At 55.8% G+C, this 23,475-nt stretch overlaps 15 protein-coding genes and 4 non-coding genes across 19 annotated transcripts; 7 read left to right on the top strand and 12 right to left on the bottom strand.

Moving 5' to 3' along the window:
- Positions 1-70: 70 nt before the first annotated feature.
- On the top strand, positions 71-1,522 carry SEC59 (dolichol kinase; the record flags this gene model as incomplete). Its single annotated transcript, NM_208350.2, has 1 exon — positions 71-1,522. The coding sequence occupies one exon, from the start codon at positions 71-73 to the stop codon at positions 1,520-1,522; it is 1,452 nt and encodes a 483-aa protein (NP_982997.2).
- A 176-nt stretch (positions 1,523-1,698) lies between these two features.
- CLU1 (translation initiation factor 3 subunit CLU1) lies at positions 1,699-5,385 on the bottom strand (the record flags this gene model as incomplete). Its single annotated transcript, NM_208349.2, has 1 exon — positions 1,699-5,385. One exon carries the CDS (start codon positions 5,383-5,385, stop codon positions 1,699-1,701), a length of 3,687 nt encoding a protein of 1,228 aa, NP_982996.2.
- Positions 5,386-5,754: 369 nt separating this feature from the next.
- On the bottom strand, positions 5,755-5,826 carry AGOS_t0036. Its single transcript has one exon. It is a non-coding gene; the product is annotated as a tRNA-Glu (tRNA).
- Positions 5,827-6,103: 277 nt separating this feature from the next.
- VPS24 (ESCRT-III subunit protein VPS24) lies at positions 6,104-6,775 on the top strand (the record flags this gene model as incomplete). Its single annotated transcript, NM_208348.2, has 1 exon — positions 6,104-6,775. The coding sequence occupies one exon, from the start codon at positions 6,104-6,106 to the stop codon at positions 6,773-6,775; it is 672 nt and encodes a 223-aa protein (NP_982995.2).
- A 42-nt stretch (positions 6,776-6,817) lies between these two features.
- OPI1 (transcriptional regulator OPI1) lies at positions 6,818-7,891 on the bottom strand (the record flags this gene model as incomplete). The annotated part of the gene is made up of 1 exon (NM_208347.1): positions 6,818-7,891. The coding sequence occupies one exon, from the start codon at positions 7,889-7,891 to the stop codon at positions 6,818-6,820; it is 1,074 nt and encodes a 357-aa protein (NP_982994.1).
- A 347-nt stretch (positions 7,892-8,238) lies between these two features.
- Positions 8,239-9,735, bottom strand: APM2 (Apm2p; the record flags this gene model as incomplete). Its single annotated transcript, NM_208346.1, has 1 exon — positions 8,239-9,735. One exon carries the CDS (start codon positions 9,733-9,735, stop codon positions 8,239-8,241), a length of 1,497 nt encoding a protein of 498 aa, NP_982993.1.
- Positions 9,736-9,837: 102 nt separating this feature from the next.
- Positions 9,838-10,164, top strand: MCO14 (4a-hydroxytetrahydrobiopterin dehydratase; the record flags this gene model as incomplete). Its single annotated transcript, NM_208345.1, has 1 exon — positions 9,838-10,164. One exon carries the CDS (start codon positions 9,838-9,840, stop codon positions 10,162-10,164), a length of 327 nt encoding a protein of 108 aa, NP_982992.1.
- Positions 10,165-10,168: 4 nt separating this feature from the next.
- NFU1 (Nfu1p) lies at positions 10,169-10,888 on the bottom strand (the record flags this gene model as incomplete). The annotated part of the gene is made up of 1 exon (NM_208344.1): positions 10,169-10,888. One exon carries the CDS (start codon positions 10,886-10,888, stop codon positions 10,169-10,171), a length of 720 nt encoding a protein of 239 aa, NP_982991.1.
- Positions 10,889-11,141: 253 nt separating this feature from the next.
- AGOS_ABR044C (uncharacterized protein) lies at positions 11,142-12,500 on the top strand (the record flags this gene model as incomplete). Its single annotated transcript, NM_208343.2, has 1 exon — positions 11,142-12,500. The coding sequence occupies one exon, from the start codon at positions 11,142-11,144 to the stop codon at positions 12,498-12,500; it is 1,359 nt and encodes a 452-aa protein (NP_982990.2).
- Positions 12,501-12,662: 162 nt separating this feature from the next.
- DUR3 (Dur3p) lies at positions 12,663-14,723 on the bottom strand (the record flags this gene model as incomplete). Its single annotated transcript, NM_208342.2, has 1 exon — positions 12,663-14,723. One exon carries the CDS (start codon positions 14,721-14,723, stop codon positions 12,663-12,665), a length of 2,061 nt encoding a protein of 686 aa, NP_982989.2.
- A 323-nt stretch (positions 14,724-15,046) lies between these two features.
- Positions 15,047-16,321, bottom strand: AGOS_ABR042W (URC4/urg3 family protein; the record flags this gene model as incomplete). The annotated part of the gene is made up of 1 exon (NM_208341.2): positions 15,047-16,321. One exon carries the CDS (start codon positions 16,319-16,321, stop codon positions 15,047-15,049), a length of 1,275 nt encoding a protein of 424 aa, NP_982988.2.
- Positions 16,322-16,624: 303 nt separating this feature from the next.
- Positions 16,625-16,978, top strand: RPS20 (40S ribosomal protein uS10; the record flags this gene model as incomplete). The annotated part of the gene is made up of 1 exon (NM_208340.1): positions 16,625-16,978. The coding sequence occupies one exon, from the start codon at positions 16,625-16,627 to the stop codon at positions 16,976-16,978; it is 354 nt and encodes a 117-aa protein (NP_982987.1).
- A 502-nt stretch (positions 16,979-17,480) lies between these two features.
- Positions 17,481-17,535, top strand: AGOS_AgSNR69. Its single transcript, NR_149414.1, has one exon. It is a non-coding gene; the product is annotated as an AgSNR69 (small nuclear RNA).
- A 92-nt stretch (positions 17,536-17,627) lies between these two features.
- YLF2 (Ylf2p) lies at positions 17,628-18,866 on the bottom strand (the record flags this gene model as incomplete). Its single annotated transcript, NM_208339.2, has 1 exon — positions 17,628-18,866. One exon carries the CDS (start codon positions 18,864-18,866, stop codon positions 17,628-17,630), a length of 1,239 nt encoding a protein of 412 aa, NP_982986.2.
- Positions 18,867-18,991: 125 nt separating this feature from the next.
- OTU2 (deubiquitinase OTU2) lies at positions 18,992-19,927 on the bottom strand (the record flags this gene model as incomplete). The annotated part of the gene is made up of 1 exon (NM_208338.2): positions 18,992-19,927. One exon carries the CDS (start codon positions 19,925-19,927, stop codon positions 18,992-18,994), a length of 936 nt encoding a protein of 311 aa, NP_982985.2.
- A 134-nt stretch (positions 19,928-20,061) lies between these two features.
- AGOS_t0035 lies at positions 20,062-20,133 on the bottom strand. The gene has a single exon. It is a non-coding gene; the product is annotated as a tRNA-Met (tRNA).
- Positions 20,134-20,420: 287 nt separating this feature from the next.
- Positions 20,421-20,504, bottom strand: AGOS_AgSNR46. Its single transcript, NR_149391.1, has one exon. It is a non-coding gene; the product is annotated as an AgSNR46 (small nuclear RNA).
- Positions 20,505-20,833: 329 nt separating this feature from the next.
- Positions 20,834-22,681, top strand: VRP1 (Vrp1p; the record flags this gene model as incomplete). Its single annotated transcript, NM_208337.2, has 1 exon — positions 20,834-22,681. One exon carries the CDS (start codon positions 20,834-20,836, stop codon positions 22,679-22,681), a length of 1,848 nt encoding a protein of 615 aa, NP_982984.2.
- Positions 22,682-22,746: 65 nt separating this feature from the next.
- Positions 22,747-23,379, bottom strand: ERV1 (flavin-linked sulfhydryl oxidase; the record flags this gene model as incomplete). Its single annotated transcript, NM_208336.3, has 2 exons — positions 22,747-23,221; positions 23,291-23,379. 2 exons carry the CDS (start codon positions 23,377-23,379, stop codon positions 22,747-22,749), a joined length of 564 nt encoding a protein of 187 aa, NP_982983.3.
- Positions 23,380-23,475: the final 96 nt, after the last annotated feature.

Genomic DNA, 23,475 nt, shown 5'->3' with positions numbered 1-23,475 from the left:
GTAGCTGCTTGGGGGGAGTGATACGTGGGACCTGAGAGAATCCAGGGCCAGCGGTGTATTCCCGGTGAGCATGATGGCAGTCAAGACTGCGAATGCGGAACAGGCCGTAAAAGCGGAAGAGCAGGCAGACACAGGCGCGGTACCCCTAGGCGGGAAGGCTGTGCAGGCGGTTGTGTTGGCGGTCACGGTGCATCTAGCTGCGGAGGTGTTTGGCAAGGACGAGGCGGGGCGGGCGGCGTTCTACAGCGCGCTGAGCGTGGCGGCTGCATACGGGGCGGCGGCGGCTGCGGGGCGCGTGCCGGCATTCAACGCGGTGTACGTCGTGTACCTCCCGGTGATGGTATCGCTCCTCTTCCGGCGGGAGCTAGTGCCGGTGAACTGCGCGATGGCCCTCGGCGGTATGCAGATGCCTGTGGTGCTGCGAGTGCTGCAGCAGCTCACGATATTATATCTGCAGCCGGCCGCGCGCGGGCGGGGGTTGCGGGACGTGGCGGCGTTGGCGGTGCACCAGGCGGTGTGGTGGGCGTTGGCGCGGGTGTCGGAGCTCCGGTCGTTGGACATGGTCGACTGCGGCTTGCTCTCGATCCTGCTCACGAACGTGCTCTTCGTGATCGGCGGCGAGTCCTCTGTGCAGTTCCAGATTCTCCGCGCATGCCTCTACGGGTTCCTCGTTGCAGTCGGAGCAAACTACGTGTTTGTGCGGGCATACGGGCGCCGGAACCAGTACGTACGGACGGCGGTCTTGCTGGCGGTGTTTGCGCTCGTGTTCCCATCTGTGATCTTGGCGTTCCTCGATCTAGACGACACGGACAATGCGTTGGTCTGGTTGATCAAGTACATTTTCAGCAGCGCGCTACGGATGCAGATCATGGCCGGTTGGCTCGTTTTCCTTGGGGTGCTGATTCCCAGTGTGTTCGTGATGAAGAGCCATCTCTCGTTGAACACCTCCCGCAAAATCTGGCATTTTGCGTTGTTGCCTCTCCTTGTCTGCCAGATGGCCGTGGAACCTGAGTTTACGACGGTGGCCATTGCGGGCACCGTGGTGGTGTTTTTGATCGTCGAGTATTTCCGGTACATGAACCTATATCCTTTTGGTGATTATATCAACGCACAGCTGCGTACCTTCACAGATTTCAGAGATGAGCAAGGTCCGATCATTGTATCGTATCTATATCTAATTCTTGGGGTCTCCTTTCCGCTATTGATCAACCGATCTCTAGTGGGTGTAATAAGTTTGGGTGTTGGAGACTCGTTGGCGTCTATCATCGGTCGCCGCTACGGCAAGTACCATTGGCCGGGGACAAACAAGACTGTGGAAGGTACTCTGGCGTTTATAGTGGCGTCTGCAGCACTCTGCCTAGTGTGCCAGCAAGCTTTCCTGGCGTTTGAAGGTGTGGCGACCAGAAACATTATCCTGGCATGTGTTGTGTCAGGAATATTGGAAGGGAACTCGGATCTAAACGATAACATACTAATACCCAGCTTTATGTTGATCTTTATGGAATTGTGCAAATACTATTGAACTGAACTTTCATCACCAGGAAACATCCAACGGACCAGTCACTTAGACTATAAAATAAGCGCCAATTACTCAATCGGCTTTATAAAACTAGTACTCAAAAAATATAGTCCAAAATTATAGAACTCGTACACGCAGTATTTACAGGACAAGTTGAGAGCAGTACAGTAGCATGTCTACTACTTTTTGGCGTTCTTCTTCTTTTTACTCTTTTTCGCAGGGGCGCTTCCTCCGTTAATAAAGTTCATCAGCTCATCGATAGACTTATCACGCAATTCAGCACTCTGCTGCTGTTTTTGCGCAGGCTTTTTCTCTCCCTGCTTTGCCGCTGCAGCTGCCTTGGAGGCAGCCAAAGCCTTGGACTGTGAAGTAGATTCAATGAGATTTTCTACACCAGTAATCCAGCTATTGCATTCCACAGTCGTTTTGTGATTCACACCCAATTCTTTGGAAAACAATTCATAACAAGACTCAATGCATGCAAGCGAGCGCTTGTACTCGCCAACAGATGCGTATAAGTTAGCTAGACGTGATTCATTCACAGCGTACGGTAAAGACTTGTGGCCATCGATCTCCACAATAATATCTCCCAGCTTGTTCAACACCTTGATCATTGCAGAGGAATTTTGCAGAGAAGAGCACATAGAGTGTAGCATAGAGTAGGAATTGATGGTGGCAGGATGGTTCACAGGAATAACCACAGACAAAATGGACATAATGGTCTTCAGGCAGAGTGCCGCATTGTAAGGAGAATCGTTGGCCATTTCTAGCATAGCCAAGTTGTTCAGAGATCTGATCATTTCAAAGGAGTCAAACCCACATACGCGCTCGTAGATAGCACATGCCTTCCGACACAATGCCACCGCTTCAGACTTCTTCTCCAATTTCGAATGGATTGTCGAAAGAGCCAAGTAAGACTCAGCAACCGTAGGGTGAACATAGCCGCTAGTCTCCTCGCGGAAGGCAATAGACTGTGAAAAAAGTGCCAGGGCTGTGGCTTGCTTCTCCTCTTCGTTGATCATATACGCACCCTGTGCCCAGCAATCATCGCTCACTCCAGTAGTGAGAGTGGCAACCTTGATAATTGGACGAACGGAAAGATCGTTGATAGAAAATGTTGACACTGGCTCGACAAGTTTGGATCTGATCTTTTTATCTTGCGCTTGTCTCCAATTCTGGTACTGTTCTCTTGTGAAAAAGTACTCTTTGTTTAGGAGCTGGATACCAAACTTGTTACAGATGGGCCTTAGAAGGGCAAAAGGTGTATGCTCGTAACGGCTCTCCCATCCGTCTGGTAGTGTGTAGCGGAAACGTAGAACGGCCTGCTCAGAAATTTCTGATAGCAGCTGTTCACGCGTTAGCTTGGTGAAGGCAAAGTCAATGTCGGAGCCATCTGTAGGGAATTCAGCAATTGGGGCTTTGTTGTAGCAATAGCCAAACAGCAGGTTTAATGCAAACGCAATAAACGTTGGAATAATTACAGCAGGAAGTTCGTGACAGTGTTTTCTGAAGACATGCTTGATGGAACGAGATATTATCTCGATTTGTGCAAGCGTAAGTAGAACGGACAACTGGTCGTTGTTCACAGCTACGCCTTCCTTTTCATGAGGCTTACGGATCTCCTTGTCGTCGAGTTTCAACTCCTCCTTTAATTCCGCTGGAACCTCTTTGCCCTCGGCCAGCAACTTCTGGATGGTTACCTGTCTCTCCTTAATCAACGATTCTATGTGCTTCAAGTAGTTCGCCTCCCATTCGGTAAATTCCTTATTGTCGGCCTCCACCTGTTGCAAATGTGCTTCCCTCAAGGCACGCTGTGCCTCAAGTTCCTGTTCAGCTAGTTCGATCACTCTACCTAGGTAGCGAATGTTGATACCATTTTTGTGCATTATATCTACCAAATGCTCACCATTGAATGGTGCGGTAATAGAGCCTTCTGCAACTTCCTTGACCAAAGTGGGTACAACCTCTTTACGCAAATAATCCGAAAGTTCGACAACGGTCTCGTCCTCGATTCCCTCAATTTTGTAGGCATCTGGGTTATATGAAAATTTCCCTTCTTCGTAAGCAGCCTCCATTTCACTTCCAGTACCGTCAACCTTGGAGAACCACCATTTTTCGACAAGTTCACGTCTTAGAAGCGTCTGTCTGTGTGGATAACGAGCCTTTTCGTCAGTCACCGCATCGAAGTTTTCTAGAGCAAACCCAACATCCAACGGATTGTTGTCTGCCAAATCTAGAATGTAGTTCCTCTTATCAAAGCCCACAACCCCCTTGGAGGTAGATGCAACCTTCAATTCAACGCCGTCAACTTCATGCTTTTTCAAATGGAAAACCTTGGCAAAGTCATCAAGACTGGATCCGAATTCTGCATCAGCAATGACTTTGTTAGAGGCCTCATCGAAGCCGTAACATACAGTAATATCATTCTTGGCTTGGATTGCCTCCTCTTCACCTTTTTCGTTTTTGATAAACTTCATGCCAGCAGTGTCAAGAATACCGGGTACAGGTGACTGTGCCAGGATTCTAACACCACCGAACTCAACTACAGCAGTCAGTAAATGGCGCACGCTCCTCATATTCGATTGGAGCAAAGTCTTGATGATATGTAGATCTTGGTTGGAAGCTGCATGGGCTGCTGCATCGCCACCCTTGTCCTGGTAGTGGCCATCCAAATCCGAAACGAAGGAGTAGAAGATGTTATTCTTCAAGAAAATGTGTTCCTGGCGTGGAGCATCAGGGTTCATGGCTACCATGTTCCCGTAGAAAATTTCCATGGAGCCCTTGGAGGCGGCAACGTTAAAGTCATGGATGACCCTGTTGAGCAGCTTCTCCTTCTCTAAACGTGCAACAATATCTTCGGAGGATGTCTCCTTAACAGCCTGGAACTCGTCATTGAAGTTACGTTCAGTCTGGAAGTTCAAGGCCTCTAACTGGTACTCGGTAAAATCAATTGAATTGCTTGGCAAAGATGACGGGAACCAGGTCTTGTGCAAAAAGACGCTGATGGGCTTCACGTAGTTTACAGATTCGTGCGCTTTCAGGGCCGCTTCTAGCTGGCTGAGGTGGGACGCAAACTTCTTCGAGTGCTTCGTTAACAGCTCGTATAGCGTCAAACATACGGCAGCGTCTGTCTTAAGTGTCGGGTCGAACTTGATTGCGCTCGACTTGTTCACATAGAAGCCGGAAACCGTCGCAGTGATGTGCAGGGTCTCACCCTCCAATGTGACAGCCTGCAAGTATAGAAGATGGCCCTTCGTGCGGAAAAACGCCGGCACAGGGTTGTAGCCCGAGATGATTAGAGAGCGCAAGCACGGCTTCGAGAGCGCGCTGCCGCCCTTCAGCACGTCCTGTGCCGACGGCCGCAACTCAAGAATGCTGTCCAGCTCCTTGGTAAACACGGCCTTCTCCGCATCGCTCACCTGAAACTCCTCCTTCTGGCGGTCGTCCGCCACTTCCGTTTTGCCGCTGGCCGCCGCGATGTCCGTGAGCGGGAGCTCGCGGAACTTCGCAACGTTCGACAACGCAAGGCTCGTGATGTCGTCGTCGCTGTCACCCACAAACCCTATGTACTCCCGGAACGTGACAAAGTGCCGGATCACCTCCCCCGTGTTGTATGGCTTCAAACGCAGCTGCAGGTGCACTGTTTGCTCGTTTCCAGCCAGTTCCGAGATTAGCTGCTGTTCGTCCACTTCCACACCGTTGTGCAGAAGCTCGTAGTTCGTGTAGTACTTCGACGCCGCATTGAACGCCAGGAAGTACATGATCGATTGCACACGTGCGCGCCGGGAAGCCGTCGTCGACAGCCTCTTACTCTTGCCGAACGGCACGCGGATGCTGACCTCAACTGTGTCCAGCTCTTTCGACATGTCGCACTCTTAATTTGGTATAACTGGCAACTCGATTCCTAACAGCTGGCCAACCCTCAGTATTCCCGTCGCAACAGTCCCAGGATGATGATAGATTTTAAGCTCTGCAATCGGCGTCCGACGGTCTCGTTACAGCCTCAACTATGTATAGAATCGAAAAATTTACGTCGCCCATCATCATCGCACCGGGACTCGGAAATCGTGCTCTACGGAGAGGCATGCAATGAGTCTTGCCGACCGCCAAGTTGTGGACGCAGCCAACAGCTAGCGACCAACACTCGTGCCCGTGCTCGCGCCAGGCCATCATGCGCTGCGGATCGTCCCCGCTGGCCCGCATCATGCGCCTGGATGAACAAAAATTTTAGTTTTCTCCGATACCGGGAGTCGAACCCGGGTCTCCACGGTGAAAGCGAGGTGTGATAGCCGTTACACTATATCGGATAGAATACTTGATGGTTGAGAGGTGCATTCCCAGGTACCATGTTTGTGATAGGTCATGTGACCACTACAGGCGACTGGTAACAGTTTAAGGGCACTGTGAAGCATTAGTCTCCCATACTGAGGTACAAGACCAGTGCTACAACTTGCTTGCCAGCTGACGGGTAATCGAGAGGTCAGATAAAACTGTCCGGGAGAACTGCTGACAGGAGTTCTCATATTGGCGGCCAAGGGGGCTGTGTGTTGAACGAATTGACTTGTTTGTATTGGTGGCGGTAGAATGAACTTCATCAAGACGGCCATCTGGGGAGTCGATCCGCGTGAGCAGCACCGCAAGCTGAAGGCCATCTTGCGGAAGAACCAGCGGCAGCTTGACAAATCGCTGCGTGAGCTGGCAGCGCTGAAGGGGAAGACGCAGGTGCTGATCAAGAAGTCTGCGAAGACGAACGACGTCAAGACGGTGCGGATATACGCCAAGGAGCTGTACCAAATCAACAAGCAGTACGATCGGATTTACACGTCGAAGGCGCAGCTGCAGTCTGTGGGGATGAAAATAGAGGAGGCGTTCCACATGAACAAAATGCAGCAGACCATGGCGCAGAGCGCTGGGCTGATGAGGGAGGTGAACTCGCTCGTGAGCGTGCCGCAGCTGCGCAGCACGATGATGGAGCTGGAGAAGGAGCTGCTGCGGTCCGGCATTGTCAGCGAGATGGTGAACGACTCGCTGGAGAACATCGACATGACCGTCGACGACGAGGAGGTGGACGAGCAGGTGGAGCAAATCGTGATGCAGTACACCGGTGCCAAGTTCAATGCTGTTGATAACGTGCCAGAAACGCAGCTGGAACGGCAGGATGCCCTGGAGGAGGTGGTCCCCGAGGAAGACATCAAAGACGAGGCGGACAACATGTTGCGCGAGATGCGCGAACGACTCAATGCACTGCAGGGCTGACTCAAATGTGTACAAGACGCTTACATATTCTGTAATATAATACTATACAGAGCTGCGCTTCAACTCGTGTCGCTGTTGCTCGGACTGCTCCTTCTCCAGCTGCTGTTTTACCTTGGACTTGAGCTGTGCCTCCATGTACTGCGACTTGATCAGCTCCTTGAGCTCCTGCTTGTGCTTCACCCACTCCTCGGCCCGTCCGAGCGTCATGTCGAAAACCTGGATGATGTTGCTGACCATGTCCAGAGACTCCTCCGCCAGAATGAGCATCTTGCTGTTCGCCGACAGGCGGGCGTTCGTGGGCGTCTCCCGCGACGCGGAATTGACGGTCAAGGACCAGTTCGTCGGCATCTTGAGCAGGGTCTCCCGAACCTGGCTTCGCGCGGGCTCGGGCAGCGAGCTTCCTGCAAACCTCGAAATCAGCGAGTACACCTTCTTCACCGTCCCCACAACCTCCATCTTGATCTCCTTGGACCGCTCGCTCACGATCGTCTCCGAGGCGTCAAAGTACTGCTCACCGTCCTCCTCCTCGGGCTCGCGCGGCCCGCTGTCCTCCCGCTCCTTCTGCACCAGGTCCTGCAGCGACCCGACCGTCGACGACAGCTGCCGGTTCGCGAGCTTCAGCAGGTGCAGGCAGGTAATCAGCTGTTTCTTCGACTCTATAGACATCGTCAGCCGATACTCCTTCAGGTTCTCCTTGATCTTCTGCCGCTTAGACACGCGCGGCGACGGGCCCACCTCGTCGTCCAGCGGCGTCCCCGTCTCGCAGCTCTCCTCCAGTCGGTGCTTGCTCGCCCCATCCCGCGGGGCCCAGAGCTCGCTGGTGCGCCTCACCATCGTCGACGCGCTCCGCTCTACCAACTCCGCTCGCCGCCTGAAGTTCGGGTGGTGTGATTTGGTCTGCTCGTACAGACTCACAGCGTTGGTGAATATCGGGTTCTGTCGCATTCTGCACAGTAGCGTCTCTCCGTCGTCTTGGTGTTGCTGAGCTTGTCCTTGCTCCGCACCATGTGATTTCTCTAATCTGGTCTCGCCATTCGTACCATTGCACAGCCGGCTGAGCGCCTCGATGGCTATCAGCTCATGTTCTTCGCCAGGCTCTGTGTTTGTATGGTTCATAGCTGCGGTCTATTTCGGCGAACTATGTCTTGCCGTGTTGCCTGCTGGTTGCGGTATTGGGAAAGAACTGATGGCCTCGTATGTGGTCTTTTGTATACTCCCACGGTTGTGTATCACTTTTTTATACGGCCAAGCACTGACCACAATACGCACTGACCAATCTGTGCGGCTGTAGTAATGCTTCTGATGCCTTTTGGAGTATGTTGAACCCTGTTGTTAGTGAAGATTTTGACTATGTCTGCGGGGATCGGAGGGGCCACGCAGTTTGTCTTGTAGAAAGTGAACAGGTCGTTGAAGGCGGTCGCAGCTATATAGATATGTGTGGTGTCCTGATAGCGGCGTTGGCTCTATAGCTGAAAAGCACAGAGCTGGTGGTTGGTGGACTTGTAGCGTATCCATGGGAAGGACTGGTACTGGAGCTGTGGCTCGAGAATTTTTAGGAACTCTACCTTAAGCCCGCTGATTGTGTGGTAGGGTACCTCGAAGTCCACGCGCAGCAGCGCGGAGGCGTGGGTCGGCGCGCTGGCGTGGGTCTGGTTGTAGAGCGCCTCGAGTTGCTGCCCCGGGTGGGCGGGCAGTGGGTCCATGGACGTGGAGAGCTGGGCGCGGCGCCGCGAGTAGTAGGCCTCGTCGTAGAGGTGGAACTGCGACTGCATGGTGAACCGGCGGTCGCCGTGGCTGCCCTTCGCCTTGCCGATGTCCCAGAGCAGGTAGTCGTCGGTGATGTTGAACATCACGCAGCCGGCGTCGCACTTGAAGCGCGGCGGGAAGGAGAGGTCGACCTTCCACTGCTCGAACACGCGCGCGAGCGGCACGCGCACCTTGAGCACGGACGTGGCGTCCTGCAGCTTGAAGTTGGTCGAGATGGACACGGTCAGCACGAGGCGGTCCGCGTCCGCGGGCCGGCGCCGCGGCTTGACGGCTGCGCGGCACTCCTCGAGCTTGATGAGCGGCTGCTCGTTGGCGCCGCGCGCCAGCTTGTAGTGACACAGCTGGAACTCGCCGTCGGGCGGCACGAACGTGATGTGGCGGTCGGTGGCCAGGCGCTCCAGGTCCACGCACTGGTGGAAGTGCACCTGGCTCGTGAAGTCGCGGTCCTGCGCCACCATCTTGTTGAGGCCGACCGTCAGCTGCGGCATGCCCGACAGGTAGGAGCGGCAGTTGATCGCACCGTGGACCTGGTTGAGGCGCACCTGCGCCCGCTCGAAGTCCATCAGGTACTCGAGCTCCTCCACCACGTCTAGGAAGAACTCGTTCTTGCTGTAGTATATGCCGCGCGGCCGCCAGGAGATCGCGGACGTCGTCGTCTTGGCGATGTAGCTATTCATGAAGTGCTCGTCCGCGGCGCCCGGGTCCGCCTCCTCCTCCTCCTTGCCGGCCTTGTCGCGCTTGGCCTTGTGTTTCCCTGCGTGCTTCTCCCCGTCCTCCGCGCGCCGCACCACCTGCACCTTGACGTAGTCCCGGATGATGTTGTGGTCCGTGAGCTGCGGGATCCCCATGTCGATCGACTCGTCCATCAGCTCGTACACCAGGTGGAAGTTGTCCATGATCAGCTGCCGGTTCAGCCTCTCCCCTAGGTACTTCTTAAACAGCTGGTAAAGCTGCCCCAGGTATGCAAACACAGTCATCGGCACCACCGTCTCGACACCGTAGCTCAGCGACAGGAAGTAGAGGCCATCCCGCTGGATGTAGATGTAGTCGTAGCCCCTATGGCTCAGTACTGGCAGCCTCCGCGGACTGCTGATGAACCATTGCAGCGGCCCCAGCAGCTCCGGCAGCGGCCGGAGCTGCCGCACCGTGAGCAATTGCAGCTCCTCGTCGAGGATCAGCAGGCAGCAACTCATTCTGGGCTTCGCTCTGTCCGTGGCGGCCGTCGCCGTCCTGTCGCTGCGGTGAAAGTTGAGCGCGCGCAGCAGGCTCCCCGCTGGAGCTCTAATCAGCAGGCCATGTACAACAAAATCGCCAAACAGCTGCCCATCCTCCTCCGCCCGCCCGAGCTGCAGGCCGGCCTCGCCGCGCTGCCGCACTGGCGCCTCGTCGGCGCCAGCCTCCAGCGCGAGCTGCGGCTCGCCGACTTCGAGGCGACGTGGGGCCTCCTGACACAGGTCGCCATGCGCGCGCACCTCTGGGGCCACCACCCGACCATCACCACGACGCACACGCGTGCCACGATCGCGCTGACCACGCACGACGCCGGCGGCGTCACGGACATCGACCTGCGCATGGCCCGGCGCATCGAGCGCCTGCTCGCCCGCTCCGAATGTATATCTTAAGTAACTATTTACTCGTGCGCGCGCGCAGCCGCTCCTCCAGCCGGCCGAACTCGTGCAGTGCAACCTGCTCCTCCACGTCCAGCACCTGTTCCACGCCGCTGACCTCCTCCACGTAGTGCTTCAGCATCGACTCAATGCCGTGCTTCAGCGTCACCTCGCTCGACGAGCACGACTTGCACGCGCCCTGCAGCTTCAGGTACACCCGCCCCGTCTCCGGGTCCCACCCGCGGTACTGGATGTCCCCGCCGTCGTCCATAATCGCCGGCCGCACCCGCGTCTGGATGATCTCCTCGATCGTGTCGCTGATCTCCTGCTCCTCCTCGTCGTACTGGAACCGCTCCGTGCCGCCCACCGCCACCTGGCCCTGCACCGCCGCCTGTCCGCTCGCCAGCTGCTGCGTCAGCACCTCCAGCACGCGCGGCGTCACCTGCGCCCACCCCAGCTCCGCATCCTTGCTCACCGTCACGAAGTCGTCTCCGATCATCACCGCCTCCACTCCCGGCACCTGCGCAAACAGCTTCTCTGCCAGCGGCGCCTGCCGGATCAGCTCCATGTCAAAGTTGCGGATTTCGACGCTCGGCGCCCCGCGCTCCTGCAGCAGCTCCCCGTCAGTCGACACATACTTGAGCGCGTTCTCGTTCGGCGTTGTAAGCGTCTTGATATGCAATCCCCGCCGCGCAACACATCGCGCGGCCCGTCCTAGCGCTAACATCTGGCTGCGCATGTCTCCTAAAGTCCGGATACGGGTGTGTTGGGGAGGCGATGCTGCAACCAAATTTTTCACGAACTTACGTCTCAAAGGGTCCTGTTAACACGTCCACTACAAAGTTGCAAGAGCGCTAAGCGAACGTCTCAGGTCGGTACTACTAGGTTTCCTCGAGATGATGCTACGGACGTTGTTGATGGCGCCCCTTGTGGCGCTCGCAGTAGTGCGAGCTGACAAGATGAAGCTGTCACAGGAGCTGGTGTGCAACGGGATGTATAGCAAAGAGGACTGGGGGGGCAAGATTGAGCCATACATAGAGGTGAACATGCAGAAGCTGGAGGGCAAGGCATTGGTGGCGGTGTTCAACTTCCAGGACTTCCGGCACCTGGGGTACCAAGACCACGGAGAATTGCGGATGGTGTGCACGCAGGAGGCGGTGAACGCGCAACGGTGCACGGCGGAGGAGCTGGGCCAGCTGCTGGTGCGCAAGAAGGTGTACAACCCGGAAACGGGGCAGAACGAGACGCTGCGGAGCGAGGTGAAGTCGATGCGGGTGGAGAAGGAAGGCGTGCTGGAACCGCGCTACCCGGTAAAGGAGACGGGCTTCTACTGCGTGTTCGTGTACGCGCCGGATGTGAAGTACGCGGGGGAGGTGACGTTCCAGAACGCGTTCGGGCACCTGCCGGCGTCGGACGTGAACAACCTGATGCTTTACGGGCTGCTAGCCGTGGCGTATGCGATTGCGATGGCGCTGTACATGTTTGCGGTGTGGAAGCACAAGCACGAGCTGCTGCTGCTGCAGAAGTACATCCTGGCGTTCTTCTTGTTTTTGACGTTGGAGACGATCCTGGTGTGGTCCGCGTACGACCTGGTGAACCGGAAGGGCGTGACGGCGGGCACAATAACGTACAACGTGTTTATTTCGATCATCAACGCGGGGAAGGTGTCGATGTCGTGCTTCCTGATTCTGATCGTGGCGCTGGGGTACGGCGTGGTGTACCCGAAGCTGAACCGGAAGCTGATGCGCCGGGTGCAGGTGTTCACGGCGTTCAACTTCGTGACGATGGCGGCGGCCATCATCCACTCGTCGCTGACCCGCGCGGAGAACGTGGGGGTCTCGCTGCTGCTGTCAGTCTTCCCGGTGCTGACGCTGATTGTGTTCTACGTACTGATCATCCGGTCGCTAGGGAGCACGCTGGGCTATCTGCGCGAGCACAAGCAGGTGGTGAAGCTCAATGCCTACAGGAAGATGTTCATGCTGATCATCGGATCCATCGTTCTGAACATCCTAGGCGTATTTTTCAGCATCTTCTCGATGGCGCGCAGAAACGACGACGAGATTATTTCGAACCTATGGAAAACCAAGTTCATCATGGAGGTGTGGCCCTCGTTCGTGTACTTCCTTGTGTTTGTTGTGTTTGCGTTCATGTGGAGACCGACCGATACCTCGTATATGCTAGCATGTTCACAGCAATTGCCTACCGACCCGGAAAACGTCACCGACTTCGATCTTGATGACCTGCAGTCCCTGAATGACGATGCATCCAACCGCCGCGTCAACGATGATGAGATCAACTTTTCGGACGAAGAGGGGCCGGGTTCCTATCACCCATCCCACCAAGGTAAGTAAGCTCATTGACCCAAATTTTACCACGTTATCTTATATGTCTAGCTACCTTGCCTTATATACATATATACGTCTGATTTCATTATTGGGGGGCTATCGATGTCGATAAAAAGAACAGGGTCGTGGGCAGCTGTATGAGATGAGTGGACAAGGAGATGGAAGCTGTTATATTTGGGAGCATTGCCAGTCCCGCAGTTTGGCTTTTTGGCCCGTACAGTCCCAATAAATACCACGGACGGTAGTAAATAAGCCGTGCCGGCCCTCCCAAAGCGGGTATATGCAGACGGCAAAGCCTGTACAAAACAGCCACAAGGTCAAAACTGACACCCACCCGGTGAAGAAGCCCTTTGAGAATATATACCCAGTACCATACATGGGCACTGGCCACAGGACCAAAAACGAGAGGATGAAAATCGCACACAGAATAGTGGCCAGTCTTGACGCCCTTTTCAAAATGCGCTCTTCCTCCAGTCCATTAGTCATTTCACGCTGCAGATTTGGCTCCGTAGTATGGTTGATTTCTTCTTTCTCTATGGCACTGGGTACGCTAGACGACTCAAACAATTCCCTGGTGACAACCATGGCTAGCCCCTTGTCGGCATCCAGCAGCTCATCCGTCTCATCAACTCGCAATATATCTGTCTTCATAGCGATCCAATCGTAACTATCCGCGCCAAGTGAATATGTTAACAATGGAATCAACAACGCTGGCGACAGTAATGCCACAAGGTTTCCTGTCAGCATAGGATAGTCCTTGTAGGTATTTTCAACCGTGATACTGCCGTACAGCACCTTGGCGCACACAAGCCATGAGGTTACAGCTAACGTTGTACCCACAAGTGGTGCGATGGTTACAGCGTAAATATTTTGCTTGGACCAGAATAAAGTTAGAGCTGATGGTATAACGGCGGATGATATGATGATACCCATGACTTCATATAGATATCCCAAGGATATGCCGGCATAGTATAGACCCACTGAGACCGCACTCATCGCGACTCCGAACACCACACAGGCAGCATGCGAGGTCACAATTAGTCTTTTGCCTGGGGCGTCAGGATTCACATATCCGCGGTAGATATCATAGGTGAAAATGGTCGAGACTGCAATCAGCTCTGCAGACATAGCAGACGTAACTGCCATAAATACCATTAGCAGCGCAGCCATAGCGCCGCCCTTGCCTAGCAAGTTGAATGCTGCGACTGGGAGAACAAGCCCGGCATCCACTTGCTCTTGTGAAAGCCGTGATGGGTAATTGGGGAAGGATGGCAGAAGCTCCAACGCCAGGCAAGCAAGCCCTAGCGATGTAGCGACGAGGCAGGGTATTGCGAACCATACGATACCCCCAACTACATACCCCGGCAGTGCCGCAGCTGGCGAAGATGAGAAGGCCTTGGTGAAATACCCGTTATCCAGAAGAACAGTCCCAAAGTTACCGACAAGTGAGACAACAAAGAAAATGCCCCCAGACTCAGACTTCATTGTCAAGTACTCGCCATTCCGGTTGCCCTTTACAGGATGCTGTCTTGCCGCCTCCCGAAGTAAATCGTAGACTTTTGACGCCGAGCCAAGCATGTCACTGGTGCGATACACCGAAAAAGTGAACGTCAGGATGATGCCGACAATGATCACAGTGTGCACATAATCAGTGAGGAAAGTTGCTTTTATCCCGCCAAACAAAGTGTAGATTATCACCCCAACTGGCAGTAGGAAACACGCTGCGGCTGTATGCATACCAGTCAGCTCGGAGACCACCGCGGACCCTCCGGTTAAGAGCATAGTTGTGACTAAAACGTTTGTCACCAATGCATAGCACATGTGCAATATGTGTGCCTTACGTCCGTACCGTGCCTTGATAATCTCCAGGAATGTGTGTGCATTCGGTGCCCGCTGCTTACATTTGATTGCAAGCGTGGAGAACAAAATGATCTGTACGCATGCGCCAGCAGCGTAATAAAACGGCCCGCTGACCCCTACCTTGTATGCCATGGTAGTTGACTGCAGTAGCGTGGCTGCCCATGTCCAACTGCTCACAACTGCCGACGCAATGAGCCCTGTCTTTACTGTTCTTCCTGCCGTAGCAAATTCTTCCGCAGTGATGACTTCCCTCTGGTACCTCCTCAAGATATAGGTAGTCATCACCATTCCAATCGCAAAGACAGCTCCAAGGCCCACCACAATGGCATAGCCAACACCTTGTGATAGAGGCGGATTTAGATGATCCATCTCAAAGTATGTTGGTTGTCTTCTAGACTTTCCAAGGCAGACTACAAAACTACAAAGATGCCACTGCTCTTATAGGACGACTGATAGTGGCCCTCGCCATCACATAGTTCGATCGAACACACACTTGCCTCGATCTAAGCGCGATTTTCACGGTGGCGATAGCACTGATAAGTTATCGCTCGCGCAGCTATTTTTTTATTATCGCGCGACACTCGGGGAGATGTCAGGGCGCCATTTTTCACGGCCATTTCTGTGGCGCCACAAATTAACTTTCGATTTCATGGTCTAAAACATAATATTCATAATTGCATACTTAGAGTGGTCTAAAACAATGTGCCATCGCTGGCTATTGCAATCGGAGGACCGCCGGTTTCGGGTCTTTTCTTCTGTGCTACTTCCCGCCCTGCTTTCCATGTTCCTGCCTCCAGAAGCTGGGCAAGCGTCAGCGGTACATCTAGTTCTTTGTTGATCATAGACAAAAGCTCGTCTATTAGAGCTACAGTCAGGCAGCGCCACTCTACAATAGCACCGTGCTCAGCAGGAAATACAGGCACGTCCTCTGCACCAGCTGCACGGGCCATTTGCTCTCCGTACTGTTTTGCCTCGGGGAGAAGGGAAATTACCCCAAGGTCACAAAACAACCCCCCGTTACGGTATTCTGGAAGTCCAGTTAGCTGATCTGTGTCCAGAATATCAAACTTGTAGCCATATTCCGTCAACGGGGGTAGGACTGAGTAGCATAGCCACTGTGTCAGCTTGTGAAAGCTAACGATGCCATGTGCTCTTCCTGCTGTGTCACCACTTACAAGAGTATCCAGTTGCCAGGCGTCTCCCAGCGGCTCACCATCTATGGTGCACCGATTGTCGGGCCAAACTGGGAGCAGGTTGTCCATAAGTGTGTCCCATAGCTGTTCGATGTGTAGAGGCCCACCTCCGCAGAGGCCGCGCAGATAGTCTACAATCCCGCCAGGCCTGGCATCTGGCCCGAAGACAGCGCTGTTGCTGCACATAACTTGGCCGAGTTTCCGGGCCAGCCGCCAGCGACCCTCAAGTCCAACGATGGTGTTCTTTTCGGTGACTTGAAATGCTTCTTGAAACATTTCTAGCGGTATCGCTGCCAGATGGTGCCCGTTTACCGTGGTGCTGCCGTCGGCTGAGAGCATCCCATTTTTGAACATGTAGAAGGATGCAAGCGCAATACCCTCGGAGCGCCCAACGCGGAGCCCTGACCCGGGCTCCCGGAATGACCACTGGCTTCCTGCCCCCGCATCCAGGAGAACGCTGAGCACCACCAGGTCAACTAGACGACGGCTCAGCTCGATGTCGTCAACGCCCCGCCAGCCGCGGAGCAGCTCTCCTACTCTGTCGACTCCGCCCACATTGAAGTGCTGCAGCCTGCCGTGCGGCGGAATCTCGCAGGTGGCCCTTCCATAGTCGCGATCAATGATTTTGAGAACATATTGCACGACGTCCGTCAGCTTGCTACTATCCAGCTTGCAGTACTTCCCCCGGCCGCGCGCGCTGACATACCGGAAAACTTCGGCAGATGTCTCCCTCACAGCGCGAAGAGAGCATAAGTACTCTTTAGTGGCGGTCATGCTGGTGTATCCAGGGCATCCTTGGGATCCCCGTTGACCAGGTCGCTTAAGTATAATTATCCGCCTCAGCGCCTACGCTGTCGCCTTATCTTATCAAGATATCTCCGTCGGGCCAACAGAAATCTCCGTCGGGCCGTGACTGTTCCATCCGTACATCCGCACCCACGCACCCATATCGACCACGCATGCCGCTTGAGGCCGGGTAATATGAGTTTTCATCGATGGAGAATAAAAGTACATGAGATGTGTGCATCTTAGTATCATTAGCCTGAGAAGACCAAGAATCATCAAAAGGTATACAAAATGGTTGACATGAAGGACAAGACCGAGCAGCAGGAGCAGCCACAGATCCACAAGATCAGAATGACCTTGACCTCCACCAAGGTCAGAGAGTTGGAGGACGTGTCTGCCAACATCGTCAAGAACGCTCAGTCCTTCCACCTGGTCATGAAGGGCCCAGTCAGAGTCCCAACCAAGGTCTTGAAGATCTGCACCAGAAAGGCCCCTAACGGTGAGGGTTCCAAGACCTGGGACACTTACGAGATGAGAATCCACAAGAGATACATCGACTTGCAGGCTGCCGCTCAGGTCGCCAAGAGAATCACCCAGTTGGCCATCCAGCCAGGTGTCGACATCGAGGTCACCATCGCTGCTTAAACGTCTGTGCCTTGCGCCTGACTTTTTATGCAATTTTCTTGTGGACTTTTATCTTATGCACTAGAATTGCTATGCGGCCTGGGCAGCCCACTCTAGGTAGGCAGTTCTATACCTCTGCGCTACTATCAGTGGTTAAACATAACAAATATGCCAGGGGGTTTATCTGCTTGAACAAGCAACTTCTCGGGCGGTCGCTGTGCTAAACACGGCCGTCTTTGTTGCCCAGGACGTAATATTGTGTAATTTCCTACGTGATGTACAGTAATCTAATACTCAAGATAAAGGTTCAAGCATTGAGCGCTAGGCTGACGCCATCCTTGGCAGCACGCTGTGTTGGCGTTAGTTTTATGAATTTTTCAAAAAAAAATTGTATAAAAGGGCCGCCCACTGGCAGGTCTTTCCTACTCACAACACACTGACCAACGGCGGAAAACACAAGATGCTTCAGGCGAAGCAGTGGTTCTCCATTTTGTACAATACCCGTAGAACGTTTATTGCTCCTGTTTGATGATGAAAAAATGTCCTAGAGACATGATTTTAAACCCAGCTCAGTCGATCAAGGAACTGTTTATTCCATTGATGTGCGAAGATTTTAAGTCAAATGCTCTGATATCTTATGGGACGCAGCAGACCGTGTAGCCACTTGTAACTAGTTTTTCCCGGCCGCAGCGCGGAAGTGGACGACATCGCCGTCCTCCACTACGTAGTCCTTGCCGCAGCGCTTGATTTTGCCCAGTCTCCTGAGAGCAGACTCGTCGAGAGGGTGGGATGCATCGCGCAGGTCGTCGTACTTGATCACACTGGCGTTGATAAACGTCTTCTCGAGATCCGAGTGTATTACGCCGGCGGCCTGCGGTGCCCGCGTGCCTTGTTGGATTGTCCATTGGCGGCTCTCCTCAGGGCCGCACGTGTAGAAACTGATCAGGCGCAACAGCTGTCTCATCTTCAGTATGATGCTCGGCAGTGCGGAGGGCAGGGCGCCGGCCTTGATGGCGGCGCCGCCGGCTAGCTCGCTGCAGTACCGCTGGAGGCCCTCCCAGTCGCTGGTGCTTGCGAACTCGTTGTATCTAGTTTCATATTCCGCACTAAAGATCAGGACCTCATCGCCGGGTGAGTACTGGTCTATCCACTTGGAAACCTCGTCGAGATACTCGTTCTGCTGCAGCAGGTAGTCCCTCGGCGACGAATTCAGGAGAACGAGAGTTGGCTTCGCAGTTAGGAAGTTATACTGGCCCAGCGTATCGACCTCTTCTTTGGTCCAGTTTTGCTTGAAGTGCGCAATCCGGCGGCCCTCGTACAGAAACTCCTCCAGCTGGGCGAGCAGGGCCAGCTCGTCCTGCATCTGCTTGTGGTCGAGAGAGCTTTTCGCTGTGCGCCCCAGCTTGCGCGTGAGCTTCTCCCTGCCGGCCTCTAGCCACTCCAGGTCTTTCAGCACCAGCTCATCTTGCACCACGGACAGGTCTCTAATCGGATCGACCGAGCCCTCGATGTGCGTGATGGAGTCGTCCCGAAAGCCACGAACCACTGAGTAGATTCCATCCACTAATCGTATGTCACCCAAGAACTTGTTGCCCAGACCCTCTCCGCGGGAAGCGTTTCTCGTGAGACCGGCAATATCATACACCGTAAGAGTCGCCGGGATCTTCTTGCGGGACCCGTATAGCTTTTGCAGGTGGTCTAGATGCTCCGAGGGCACGAGTACTTTGGCTTCCTCCGGATCAATGGTCGCAAACGGGTAGTTGGCCGGGTTTCCCAGCGTCGACTTTGTGATCGCCTGAAAGAACGTGGACTTCCCCACGTTGGCCAGGCCCACGATCCCGCTCGTGAGATTGTTCGAAGCCCTGACGATAGCCCGCTGTGTCGAGTACGGCCGGATCCAGAAGCCCATGTCGTCGTGGGCGCGGTCGCTTCTGCCTTGTAGCGATGGCCAACAGTGCCCAATTTTTATTGTGTCTGTATCAAATACTAAGTGAACTATCAATGTCTATATGCTAAAGCACTTGGCATGCAATGTTATGCAGCATCGCGCAGCGAATTGTAGTGCTCACCCAGCGCGTAGCTGTGCTTATAGTACACCAGTTTGAGCTCGGGGTTCACCGCGTGCTGCTCGTTGACCCGGTGTGTGGACCGGCCGGCCATCAGCACACTGATGCAGCACCGGAACACCTGGCTGAGCGCCAGTAACTCAATCTCCCCACCCCACTTGGCCGAGCTCTCGATCGCCGCTGTGTATGTGGCAACGTCCTGAAGCTCGAGCGTCTGCTCGTCGAACAGGTAGGGGACAAAGTCGTCTGGGTGCTCGCGTACCTGGCAGCACGCGAGCTTCCGCAGCGCCCACACGTCCATCTCCGCCGCGCTGCGGGGGCCCTCGTACGACTGAGGCAGGCAGTAAGGCTCACACGCGCGCTCCCCGTGGCGCGCCCGGAGCTGGTCCAGCACGCTCGCGAACAGGCAGTGCCCGTCAGGCTGGATGTCCACCGCGCGGAGCCCGGCCGTGCTGCACAACTGCTGCAGCAGTGCCTCCTCGCCCTTGCTGAGGTCCGGCTGCTCCGCGGCCTCCGCGGCCGCCTCGGCCTTGATGCGCGCCACCTCTGCCTCGCGCCGCGCCAGCTTCTCCTTCCGCCGGTTGCCGCGCCGCCCGCTAGCCACCGCTTGCGGCGCCGGCGCCGCGGCCGCCGCAGGCTGCTCCAGCTCCAGCTGTGCCAGCAGCTCTTCGGGCGTCACCTGCCCGTCTTCTGCCGCGTCATCGGCCTTCTGTTCACCTCCCTCGTGTTCCAACTCCGCTAATTCGCGGGCATGGCGCTCCTCCAGCTCGCGCGACAGCTCTTCGCACTTGGCATTCACCTGCTTCCGGTTCTTCTTGCTAGCCTGCTTTTTGAGCCCAGTGACCTGGTTCTGCAGGTCTTTCTTCTCCTTCCGATGCCGTGCTAGCACTGCTGCCGAATCCATGGTCCAGTTCCGCTTGTTGCCGCCGTTGCACTGCCAGTTCTGTTTTGGGATCGCGATACAGATAGGCCTTAAAGCCTAAAGCAGCACTAGTTTGGTGCGCTGGCGAAGCCCGCGGCAAAAATAAAATAAAAAAGTAGCGTCGCCAGGTTTCGATCCTGGGACATCAGGGTTATGAGCCCTGCGCGCTTCCACTGCGCCACGACGCTAGTAATATTGTGATACTGGATCAGTTGCTGGTTCCGCTAAGGAATAGAGCGGCCAGTCCAGCAGGAGCCTCCGGAAGCTGGCCGGACCATAGCGCGTTGGCACGTGACAGACGCCCAACCGCTCGCAGTGTACGCTGTCACGTGACGGAGCGCCGTCGGCGGACCGCCGCGCTGGCGTCGCAGTGCGAGAAGCAGGGCCTACAGGTAAGATGTTTCGCAGCTGCCGTCTGGCCGGCAAAACGTACGCCGACCAGATACGCAGGCCCGCCCGTGGGCCGGGCGCTGGCGGACAGACTGCGGGCTTGTTCTGGGCGTCGCTTTGAATCTCCAGGCCACGGAAGAGCAGGCCTGGGGATCTTCGAAGACGCCCTTGTGGCCCTGAGGCCACGGAAACGCCCGGGAACAACTGTCTCCCGGTGTGCTTCCGCGGGCGCAGGGCCGGTTTCAGAAGCTACTGTGTGCGATGAGGAGTTGGCGCTGGAACAACGTTTCTTCGGCGAGCGAGGCTTTTATGGAGGGCAGCCTCATTACCCGGCTCGGCCAGTGCTTAAGAACAGCAACCCACATAGGGGTCCACGCCTTCTTGCACCATCACCAAAGCTCCCGGAATACCAAGCAGTGCCAGACGATACAGATGGCCGGACCTCCTCCTCCTCCTCCGCCGCCGCCACCGCCCATGGGCGGTGGCGGCGCAGCTCCAATGCCAGCGGGCTCGATGATGGCCGGCAGAGATGCACTGTTGAGCGACATCAGGAAGGGATCTAGGCTGAAGAAAGCAGTAACCAATGACCGCAGTGCGCCGTCAATCGGCGGGGGCGGCCGAGTGGAAAGCAGTGGCTCTGTTGGCGGCAGCGCGCCGTCTCTGCCGTCGGGCGCGGCCAGCGGGCTGCCCATGGGGCCACAGCTAGGGGATATTCTGGCCGGGGGGATCCCTAAGTTGAAGCCTGTCGGCGAGCCGGTGCGAGCGCTACAGGTGCCACCCAACGCGTCCGCGGGCGCGCCGCCGGTGCCCAGTGTGCGGCCGCCAGTGCGGAAGCACGCTGGCGGATCTCCAGAGGGCGCGCGAGCGCCTGTCTCACCGGTCGCGCCGAAACTGCCGGAAACCGGCGCGCCGCCGGTCCCCAGCGCGAGGCCGCCGCAGCATGGAGGGGATGGCGCTCTCCCTGTAGGGGCGCCGCGGCTGCCAGCCTTCGGCGCTCCACCGGTGCCGGGTGCCGGGCCAGCCCGTCCAGATGCCGGTAGCACCCCACCAGGAGGTGCTCCGAACTTGCCGAATATAAGCCCTCCGCCGGTCCCTGGTGCCCCGCCTCCAGTGGGGGCCCCCAAGCTTCCCGAGGCGGGCCCTCCGCCAGTCCCTGGCGTTGCTCCTCCGGTCCCCTCCATCGCCCCTCCGCCGCCCTCCGCTGCTGCACCGCCGCCTACAGCGGCGCCTCCGATCCCAGCAGCTCCTCCTCCGCCATTGGCGCCCCAGATGCCCGCGGCAGCGCAGTCTGCACCTCCGCCGGCCCCTCCGCCGCCTCCACCTCCTCCACCTCCGGCTGTCAAGGCACCGGTAGCACCACCAATCTCGCCGCCGGCGGCGCAGCAACCACCAAGCATTATTCCACCTGCATCGGGGGGGCTGCCATTCCTTGCAGAGATTCAGAAAAAGCGTGATGACCGCTTTGTGGTGGATGGCGGTTCAAACTACACGACACAATCTTCTGCACAAAGTCATGAACCTGTAAAGCCACAGATAACATCTCTTCGCGACCACTCACAGCAACCCCCACCGCATCTACCTACATCCGCTGCCCCACCATTGCCACAGATGGCTGCACCCGCGCCCCCAATCCCTAGCTTTGCCGCTCCTCAGATTCCTCAAGTGCAGTTGCCGGCGGCACACCAACCGGCTGACACAGTTGCCGAGGGAACGAGCACGACCCACAGTGAGCATCCGTTCCTTTCGGAGATGCAGAGGCGTTTGGACGCTACCTCATTGGCAGGGAGCAGTCCCTCCCGCTCCACAGCCGAGAGATATGAAACCGCTGACACTCCGGCATCTTCCGCAGGTGATGCAGCAATTCCACTGGGGCGCCCTCATGTGAAGCAACAGCCAGATCGGACCTTCTCGCCTCCCCAGCATATTCCGCCAGCTGCCGTACCGCCGCCACCGCCTTCTATTCCGCCCCCAGTACTGGACGAACGGCCACCCGAGATGATCGCCAAGGCGCCGCCTCCCCCTCCTCCGCCTCAGGCTGAAGGGGCATTTCCGCCTCCGGCAAGCGTGCCTTCCCATAGACAGCGCCTCTTCTCGAGCGCGGGCGGCACCTCAGGGTCCTCCAGCCAGGTCCCTGTCCGGGAGTCCAGCATTGACACCTTCACTATTAGTAATAGAGTGTCCACCGGAGATGCCGTGTCGCGGCAGCCCATCTGCATTGATGACACCAGGTTTAAGTTCAGCAATGCTGGTGGCATCCCCAAGCCAAGGGTCTTCCAGAACAAAACAAAACTGTACCCCAGCGGTAGAGGCAGCAGCGTTCCGTTAGATTTAAGTTTATATTCCTAAGCACACGTGCGGGTGTATATATCATGTGTTAGAAGTCATTCTTTATATACATGAAGGACAGTCAACTATTCCCAACCGTCAAGCCACCGCTTTTTCCAGAAGTTACAGTCGAAGAGCTCCTTCCCAAGCTTTTGGTTCACATCGTTGTGGGCCTCGCACATCCACTGGCCGAGCTCATCCCGGGAATCCACCCGAGGAGCCCGGTCCCTGATGTATTGCTCGAAATCTTTGGCGCACCAGTTGCAAGGGTAGATGTGCGAGAAAATGGACAGGAACTGCCGCATCTCCTGCTTCTGCGCGTCGCTCGGTTGTCTTGGGTATTTGGCTGCGGCGGTGTGGAGCAGCGTCCACGAAGACCTGCCCAGCTCCTCAACGTCTGCCGGCTCTACTTGGCGATAATGCTTGCTCCCCGGGATATTTGCACTCACGGTCGCGGCCGCCGCTGCTGCCTCAGGTACTGCCCCCGTGGAATCTGCCACTTTGCCATGCAGCGCATTCGTAGCAAACTTGAAATCTAGCAGTGTGTTGCACGACCGGCAACTGCCATTTGAACGTTAGTAAATGTCTCATTCGGATGATTAATGCCCAGTCGACCCTTAGATTACATACGGTTTCCCATCCTCGTCGTATACAATGGTTCTACCGGAGGGTCCAGCCGAATACGACTTCTGCGAAACGCTGACGGAAGTTTCAGGCATTATAATGGTGTGTACTACCCTACTGGACGAGCTATTCAAGAGCACTAAAGCCCACTAGTCTCATGTCAGATTCAACAGTTTGGGTTACGTATATAA

This window comes from Eremothecium gossypii, chromosome II (genome assembly GCF_000091025.4).
Source record: "Eremothecium gossypii ATCC 10895 chromosome II, complete sequence".
Lineage (NCBI taxonomy): Eukaryota > Fungi > Ascomycota > Saccharomycetes > Saccharomycetales > Saccharomycetaceae > Eremothecium > Eremothecium gossypii.
Note: the sequence above shows the minus strand (reverse complement) of the source record. Positions and strands in the feature narration are given on the sequence as shown.